This window comes from Sinocyclocheilus grahami, unplaced genomic scaffold (assembly GCF_001515645.1).
Source record: "Sinocyclocheilus grahami isolate Dianchi unplaced genomic scaffold, SAMN03320097.WGS_v1.1 scaffold2282.1, whole genome shotgun sequence".
NCBI classification, from domain to species: Eukaryota; Metazoa; Chordata; class Actinopteri; order Cypriniformes; family Cyprinidae; genus Sinocyclocheilus; species Sinocyclocheilus grahami.
Window position 1 is genome coordinate 22,973 of NW_015507461.1, and position 9,435 is coordinate 32,407.

At 39.1% G+C, this 9,435-nt stretch overlaps 1 protein-coding gene across 1 annotated transcript; it reads right to left on the reverse strand.

The window, feature by feature from the left end:
* Positions 1 to 26: 26 nt before the first annotated feature.
* Positions 27 to 2,802, reverse strand: LOC107574604 (uncharacterized). The gene is made up of 6 exons (XM_016261045.1): positions 2,556 to 2,802; positions 2,010 to 2,286; positions 852 to 979; positions 650 to 769; positions 488 to 535; positions 27 to 408 (listed from the first exon to the last, which is right to left on the reverse strand). The coding sequence occupies exons 1-6, from the start codon at positions 2,649 to 2,651 to the stop codon at positions 148 to 150; spliced, it is 930 nt and encodes a 309-aa protein (XP_016116531.1). The 5' UTR covers positions 2,652 to 2,802; the 3' UTR covers positions 27 to 147.
* Between the last annotated feature and the right edge of the window lie 6,633 nt (positions 2,803 to 9,435).

The following is a 9,435-nucleotide window of genomic DNA, read 5'->3' on the forward strand; positions in this document are numbered from 1 at the left end:
CCTCTTAGCTACAAACAAAACCTGCAATCAATGGTATTTTGTTAATATCCACGAAAATCGAACTCACTAACCCTACCTGTTGAATTTGGAAATATTACAACTAGAAAGATTAACAGAAACTTAACACAGAGCAGATAGTGATCAGCTTCATCCGCCTGCCTGCTCCAAGCTGGAAATAGTATGATATCCTTGGACCTCACGTTTCCCTAATAGTATTGTGACAAAATAATATGCATGCACAAAAATAACATATACTTTTGTGCCTATTCCCAATAGAACTCTTTCTCGGTTGATAAGTACATGATAGCAAAAAAAACAACAATTTACAGGCAAACAATGCACTGGGTCCACATTTTTGTCTTTCCAGGTGGGAACAGCATAGAGGTCCACAATGTGAACATTTTTTCCCTTATGGATAGAACATAAGTTATTAAACATGCATACATCCAAATGAATACTTCTAAAAGAAGATAATAGTATAAAGTACATGTCTTCGTGTAGCTTCTTCCACAATCTTGAGGCAGGCATTTCCGATCTGAAATGTATTGCAGAACGATTACATCCCTGTGAAAGCTGCTATGTGTAACATTATGCATCATCTAGGAATTAGTTTTTTTGGGCAGTAAATTAAGACACTAAACATACGCACATTAGATTCCATGCACTGGCTTAAACCCAGGCCCCAGAAGTCTTCTCGTGTGAGGCAAATTTGGCCTTGCTTTATGATCAGTTCTTCTGATGGCCGATTTTTGTCCAACACATACTTTAACTAAAAATAAAGAACGTTTAACAGATTAAGTAATGGGTTATCATTTAAATATGCAAAGTGTCACTAAATAAACAATACTTACCAGTTCATCTTGAATAGGGTCCAAGTCCTTCTCCCACCTTGCACCTGAACAAGCATATGGATGCTCTACCTGCCATTTGGATGTTGAGTAGCAGTGGTCCTGGAGAAACATCCTCTCAGTTGGTCCATCTGATGATATACAAATACAAGACAATGGACTATATGCATGGAGCATTCTTTAGAACTTCTGTATATAGATAAGCCAGCTCGAAAACTTCCAGTGAAACGTCATTTGATGCTGTGGTATATATGTAGATACTCTTGAGACCCTCAAAGAAACCTCTACTGCCTCATTCTTGTCAGAAACTGAGAAACAACTGCAAAAATAAATAATAACAGCAGCATTATCTTACAGCTTCATGTTATTTAATAACACTTAACAACATAATTTTATATGCTGATCCTGGTAATCCCAGAAGAGTACCTAGACACGTAATTGTACATTTAAATGTTAACAAGTACACACTATCATAACTGTTTAGGCTAACGTTGGCTTGCTAGTGATGTTATCTCATAAACAACACTGTAATGGTATTTACAATGTCACCAATAACCTAGAAGGATTATTTATTTAAATACTTAACTAGTTAAGGACAAATTAATTCAGTTCATTATTAATGGTATAACAATTAAATACTACAAAACTACATTTTTAAAGTTTTCTTTAACTGTAGAAGCTGCTCAATATATTCAGCCAACACAGACTTGTTGCAAGCTGTTGTTTTGTTACTCTGAATTTACTCTGAAACACTTAATGCCGTTTTGACATCGGCTTCGCAGATGTTTTGTTCCATCCGTCGTTACAGTTATCACTGTCAATCATAGTAATGACTCGCGCAACAATCTAGCCGACTACCTTGTGTAATTATTTACTCTAGCTTTTGTCGTTCCTGAAACAGTATACGTGAGCGTTTGGTCCTCTCATACAAACAAAAATGTTCTTCAGATTGTTAATGGATTATATAGAGAAACCGAGCAAAGGGCACTCCCCTTATAGCACAGCTGAGTTTGACAGTTCACTGGAAATGACTGAGATGGCTTATCTAAAACCAGGAAGTAACTCTACATATAGTCCATTAGTAACAACAGGAATTACAAACAAATATCCAATATTTCTCAATCTAGCATTTCATTTCAAACTTAATGCTAGATGGAATACTTTTCAATCTGTAGTATGTCCTCAGTCTTGACACATTGACCCTCTGACAAGCTGACCCTTTGACGATAGTGGCCACCCCTTTGGAAGAGATGCTGGCCACAGTATATGGTCCTTGGTGCTGACTTGTAAATGTGTCTCCTGTCCGTCGTTTCTTGGGGTCCCGTGAGAGCAGAACATCATCACCGGCCTGAACTGAACATACTCGCACAAACTTGCGCTTGCGATTTTGGAATGACTTCTGTTGCATGCTCTGTGCTTTCTCTATGTTGTGAAGAACCTACCAAAAAAAAAAAACGGTACAAAAAATTAAAAGTTAAATTAAAACTAAATTTGGTCTCTTGATCAATGGAGTTTCAGGCAGGCCAAAATAGAACAATAAGGAACAAGGGTTAATGATTACAATGTAACAGAGTGAGGGAGAGTGGCTTCACATGAAGATTCAATTGCTTTTATAACTAGAGATAAAGCAGAATCACAGCAACAAAAAAAATACATAGATCGGCCTACGCCTAGGTCTAAATTTACCTTTATTATTCAAATACATACCGTTTCATTGAGAAGTTTCATCTTATTGACTCTGGTGTCGATGTCATCTTCTGGGTCAGCAACTTCAAAATCATCTCCCATGGGACAGGCATTCATGACCTCTGGCAGACGTGGGTGTCGATGGAAGAGGAGGAAGTAGGGACTGTGTCTAGTGGAGTACTGATCACATAAGGAAGCTTCCCATTAACTTTTAAGTTTGTATTTATCTATAAGTTTGAAAAGCTCCACCCTTGACATTAAATAGTAAATAAATTCACCATACGCCTAGGTTTAATTCTGATAGTAATTCACTACTTAATTTACCTTTATTATTCAAATACATACCGTTTCATTGAGAAGTTTCATCTTATTGACTCTGGTGTCGATGTCATCTTCTGGGTCAGCAACTTCAAAATCATCTCCCATGGGACAGGCATTCATGACCTCTGGCAGACGTGGGTGTCGATGGAAGAGGAGGAAGTAGGGACTGTGTCTAGTGGAGTACTGATCACATAAGGAAGCTTCCCATTAACTTTTAAGTTTGTATTTATCTATAAGTTTGAAAAGCTCCACCCTTGACATTAAATAGTAAATAAATTCACCAGTTCAGTTTTACCATTGACAACTAACCGTAGATATTATAAATATAATAAGACAAAACCTGCTTTGCAGTGTTGATTCCATACACCACAGCAGGAAGGTGGAGGTCCCAGTCATTGTGGTTGTCATTCACATACTTCCTGAGAGTACGCTTGATATTCTGATTAGTTCTTTCATCCTGTACATATCAATGCATTTATAAAGTTGATGAATAACCACAAGGCAACAATAGATCTTACAAGACAGGTATCCAAAGAGTTACCTGCCCGTTGGTTTGGGGATGGTAAGCACTGGAGATGGCATGTTTGATTTTCAGCATACTGAAAATGCTGTTGTTGAGCTACAGAGGGATCATAAGTTAAATTTGCAAGACTGGAGTAACTGTAGACAACAACATATCCACCTAATTTTTCAACGTGGAAGTAAGCCAAAAATACATAGATCGGCCTACGCCTAGGTCTAAATTTACCTTTATTATTCAAATACATACCGTTTCATTGAGAAGTTTCATCTTATTAACTCTGGTGTCGATGTCATCTTCTGGGTCAGCAACTTCAAAATCATCTCCCATGGGACAGGCATTCATGACCTCTGGCAGACGTGGGTGTCGATGGAAGAGGAGGAAGTAGGGACTGTGTCTAGTGGAGTACTGATCGCATAAGGAAGCTTCCCATTAACTTTTAAGTTTGTATTTATCTATAAGTTTGAAAAGCTCCACCCTTGACATTAAATAGTAAATAAATTCACCAGTTCAGTTTTACCATTGACAACTAACCGTAGATATTATAAATATAATAAGACAAAACCTGCTTTGCAGTGTTGATTCCATACACCACAGCAGGAAGGTGGAGGTCCCAGTCATTGTGGTTGTCATTCACATACTTCCTGAGAGTACGCTTGATATTCTGATTAGTTCTTTCATCCTGTACATATCAATGCATTTATAAAGTTGATGAATAACCACAAGGCAACAATAGATCTTACAAGACAGGTATCCAAAGAGTTACCTGCCCGTTGGTTTGGGGATGGTAAGCACTGGAGATGGCATGTTTGATTTTCAGCATACTGAAAATGCCGTTGTTGAGCTACAGAGGGATCATAAGTTAAATTTGCAAGACTGGAGTAACTGTAGACAACAACATATCCACCTAATTTTTCAACGTGGAAGTAAGCCGTTTTCTGTGAATGTGTGAGACTTCTGCTTCATTAAGCACGGTAGGGAAATAAGGAGAAGAATAACAGTGCAGCAAACGGTAAAACTGTTTGCACTACAAACCAGTGTTCATTATTAAAATAATGCATTAAAATAATATGGTAAGACACACCAGTTTGCAATATCAAGCAGCGGAAATTAGCCGTTTCGCGCAGCTAAATATAGCTGGGAGCAGATGAGACCGGAAACCAGACACATTAAATTTAAAAATGGCTGCGCCAGCTCTTTCGGGAAGAATAAGGTGGACATGTTGAAACAAGAGTAGGAGGAAAAAACATAAACTTCACTTTGCAGACGAACTCCTTCCCTTGGTCTGTAATGATTTTCCTAACCATGCCAAACAAGTACAGCTTTGTGGTTATTATTGCAGACACCTCAGCTGCCGTCTTAGATTGCATAGGTTCCGCAATCACCCACTTGGTGTACAGGTCAGTCATGGTAAGGACATACTTGTTGTTGCGTGCAGTTTCTGGCAGTGGTCCAATCAAATCCAAACCAAGCACCTCCCAAGGTTCTTTTACCTTCATGGCACAAAATTAGCATCAACCAAATGCTGGTAAAACTGTACACAAGGTTGAGACTAGCTTGTTAATTTCATCAGTTTGCTAAAACATTGTATGCAGTACCTTAATAGAATGCAAGACTGGCACAACAGTCTTGATGGGGTCATTCAACTGGCAGCGGTGACAGGATCTGACCTAAAAAAATAACACAATTTTTTTTAACAAAATGTCAAGAAAACCAGCCACTTGATATAAGTTGGTGATGACAATAAATATAACTTCTAAATCAAGGAGGTATCTAACAGTCAGAGGTGTCAAAAATATACATATTCTTAAGCATAGATACTTGCAAAGAAAAAAAACGGGCAAAAGTAGAAGTGAAAATGAAGTACCACATATGTAGTACATTACCCATTCTTTCACATCCTGGATAATTGTAGGCCAATAGTAGCCAGCAATAACCCTGTTCTGAGTGCCTCTGACGCCACTGTGATTGCCAGTCCCAGGGTTATTGTGGCACTCCGTAAGAACAGACCTCTTCTCTTCCTCTGACAGGACAACTAGCCGCATGTACTGCCTACTGGGGCCGACGTAGAAGAGTCTGTCATCTATTTTAATTGGAAAAAAGAAAAAGTCAGAAGAAGCTGCAATTCAATGTAAAATCATTGATCAATGATCAATAAGATCAAATTACATATACAGATATAGGAGCTAAACAAGTACAGTGAACGTAGCTTGATATTTAAAAAAAAAAAATTATTAAGCACATGGCCCAGGTTGTAACAGAGTCAATTCTCTTTTTCATTATAAAATATTTCGGTACTAATAGTTACCTTTGATGATAAAATTCGTCAACGCCCGTCTAACCTTCCGACGATTTGCAGAATTGTCAGGAATTTCTCCTTTTAAGATAAATTCTTGAACCTGTATATAGAATGCAAAAGAATCCATATCGCTAGACTGTCGTAAAAACGTTGGCGGTGACAGGAAGTGGAAGCAATTTCGCACATGCGCAGAACAAATCGTGTTTGCGGTACGGATCGAGTAGCCACAATTGCAATGCATTGCTATGCCAGACCTACTATACACAGCCACGGCCTGTTAGCTTGACAAAATGCATCCATTTAAAAAAAAAAAAAGGCAGAAGATTCAGAAACTCCTTCCACTTCAAAGGCAGCAAAATGTAAACAACGCAAGTACAACCCAGACTATGTTAAATATGGATTCACTGGATTCACCCTTTCCCGAATTCCACCGCATCTGGATATCATCATTTCAGAGCGGCAGTCTCAAATGTCTCAGTAACGTGAGTTAATAAATAAATAAAATAAATAAATCAGTTTGCCTCATAGTCTGTCTAATTATTGAACGTTTTTGTGAAATTAATTATAATAAGCATATACGGTGTAGCCTAGGTCTAAAGAGGCATTTCAGTTATTTATTTATTTCCAGCCTTAGAGGGTCGTATGACTGGCATACAAAAAAAAGTGGGTCGCAGTAGGCAAAAGGTTGAGAAACCCTGCTCTACAGAAGACAGCATAACATACAAAAAATATATAATTTTTCTAAAATGATGTTGATCGTGTAAGGATCTTGCTGTCTATGGGAGGGTCAGACAGCTCTCAGATTCCATCATAAATATCTTAATTTGTGCTCCGAAGATGAACGGAGGTCTTATTTCATCTGCATTATGAATCTTATTTCATCATTATTTCATATATTTCATCTGCAACAGTAATGGAACTTTTATAAACATCCGTTTTGGTCGTTAACTTTTAAAGGCATCATTATGCAGAAAATATGAGCAGAGTTCTCGGCATAAAGACCCGCGGCTCACAGACCAACGTGCTACTTCTTTTCTCTCCGATATGGTAGGAAGTTAAATTAAAGAGAATGTGGAGGATGTTAACTGTGACGAGATGATCGACAGGCCAGTTTACAGTGACAGGGTGCTTGTAACAGAGCGGTATACAGTATATTAAAACCCCGCGCATGGCTTTAGCAGGCATCTAGTCATGATACTAAGCGGGGCAGACGGTGCCTGAGGCCTCCTGAGGCCTCCTGAGCTCAACAGCGCCCCACAATTTTGCAAAGTAAACCTGTGGTGAACAGGGGAACTGCAGCGCGCTCTAATCGAGAGCCACTGGGGCAGATTTGAGACTGGCCTGCTTATTTTCACATTACCTTACGTGACCCTCGCTCCAGACAGTCCAGACCAAGACGATATCAATCCGCTTCAGCTATGTGTCTGCATCAGGTCAGTAACTAGTTGGCATGTCTGTTTTTTTTATGTGGAGTAGTGGATCAAATTAACAAAGTATACATCCTTTAGTTTAAAAGTGCTCACATCAATAGCCTTTATATGGTTATATTGTGTTTGTTTTATTATTATTCTGAGAATAGACATGTGATCGTCTTTCCTCACCCGAATTGCTCCACTACTTGTAATATTCGAAATCAACATTTGGAGGTTATAAATACTATATTAAAGGGGTCATATGATGTTGCTAAAAATAACATTATTTTGTGTATTTGGTGTAATGAAATGTGTTTATGCGGTTTAACGTTAAAAAAACACATTATTTTCCACATACTGTACATTATTGTTTCTCCTCTATGCCCCGTCTTTCTGAAACGCGTCGATTTGTACAAAGCTCATCGGTCTGAAAAGCAAGGTGTGCTGTGATTGGCCAACTATCCAGTGCTTTGTGATTGGCCGAATACCTCAAGCATGTGACGGAAATGTTACACCCCTCACCATACAGTGATGATGCCCTGTCCGGCCGGATCGACGAGACAAAAACATTAAAACCCATTACTGTGCGTTCACACCGCCGGCGGCGAGAGCGTCAAAGTGACCGGAAGACATTCATTTTCAATGTGAGCGGGCGGCGAAAAGCTATGGATTCACTGGATTCACCCTTTCCCGAATTCCACCGCATCTGGATATCATCATTTCAGAGCGGCAGTCTCAAATGTCTCAGTAACGTGAGTTAATAAATAAATAAAATAAATAAATCAGTTTGCCTCATAGTCTGTCTAATTATTGAAAGCGTTTGTGTGTTTGTGTGAAATTAATTATAATAAGCATATACGGTGTAGCCTAGGTCTAAAGAGGCATTTCAGTTATTTATTTATTTCCAGCCTTAGAGGGTCGTATGACTGGCATACAAAAAAAAGTGGGTCGCAGTAGGCAAAAGGTTGAGAAACCCTGCTCTACAGAAGACAGCATAACATACAAAAAATATATAATTTTTCTAAAATGATGTTGATCGTGTAAGGATCTTGCTGTCTATGGGAGGGTCAGACAGCTCTCAGATTCCATCAAAATATCTTAATTTGTGCTCCGAAGATGAACGGAGGTCTTATTTCATCTGCATTATGAATCTTATTTCATCATTATTTCATATATTTCATCTGCAACAGTAATGGAACTTTTATAAACATCCGTTTTGGTCGTTAACTTTTAAAGGCATCATTATGCAGAAAATATGAGCAGAGTTCTCGGCATAAAGACCCGCGGCTCACAGACCAACGTGCTACTTCTTTTCTCTCCGATATGGTAGGAAGTTAAATTAAAGAGAATGTGGAGGATGTTAACTGTGACGAGATGATCGACAGGCCAGTTTACAGTGACAGGGTGCGTGTAACAGAGTGGTATATATTAAAACCCCGCGCATGGCTTTAGCAGGCATCTAGTCATGATACTAAGCGGGGCAGACGGTGCCTGAGGCCTCCTGAGGCCTCCTGAGCTCAACAGCGCCCCACAATTTTGCAAAGTAAACCTGTGGTGAACAGGGGAACTGCAGCGCGCTCTAATCGAGAGCCACTGGGGCAGATTTGAGACTGGCCTGCTTATTTTCACATTACCTTACGTGACCCTCGCTCCAGACAGTCCAGACCAAGACGATATCAATCCGCTTCAGCTATGTGTCTGCATCAGGTCAGTAACTAGTTGGCATGTCTGTTTTTTTATGTGGAGTAGTGGATCAAATTAACAAAGTATACATCCTTTAGTTTAAAAGTGCTCACATCAATAGCCTTTATATGGTTATATTGTGTTTGTTTTATTATTATTCTGAGAATAGACATGTGATCGTCTTTCCTCACCCGAATTGCTCCACTACTTGTAATATTCGAAATCAACATTTGGAGGTTATAAATACTATATTAAAGGGGTCATATGATGTTGCTAAAAATAACATTATTTTGTGTATTTGGTGTAATGAAATGTGTTTATGCGGTTTAACGTTAAAAAAACACATTATTTTCCACATACTGTACATTATTGTTTCTCCTCTATGCCCCGTCTTTCTGAAACGCGTCGATTTGTACAAAGCTCATCGGTCTGAAAAGCAAGGTGTGCTGTGATTGGCCAACTATCCAGTGCTTTGTGATTGGCCGAATACCTCAAGCATGTGACGGAAATGTTACACCCCTCACCATACAGTGATGATGCCCTGTCCGGCCGGATCGACGAGACAAAAACATTAAAACCCATTACTGTGCGTTCACACCGCCGGCGGCGAGAGCGTCAAAGTGACCGGAAGACATTCATTTTCAATGTGAGCGGGCGGCGAAAAGC

What these genes read in the sequence shown, in the direction of transcription:
- LOC107574604 (XM_016261045.1), bottom strand. Translation starts at nt 2,651, where the DNA reads ATGAATGCCTGTCCCATGGGAGATGATTTTGAAGTTGCTGACCCAGAA. An exon ending in TGAAACTTCTCAATGAAACG is followed by an intron (nt 2,287 to 2,555) that starts GTATGTATTTGA and finishes TTTTTTTGGTAG; the next exon opens with GTTCTTCACAACATAGAGAA. An exon ending in AAGAAGCTACACGAAGACAT is followed by an intron (nt 409 to 487) that starts GTACTTTATACT and finishes TCTATCCATAAG; the next exon opens with GGAAAAAATGTTCACATTGT.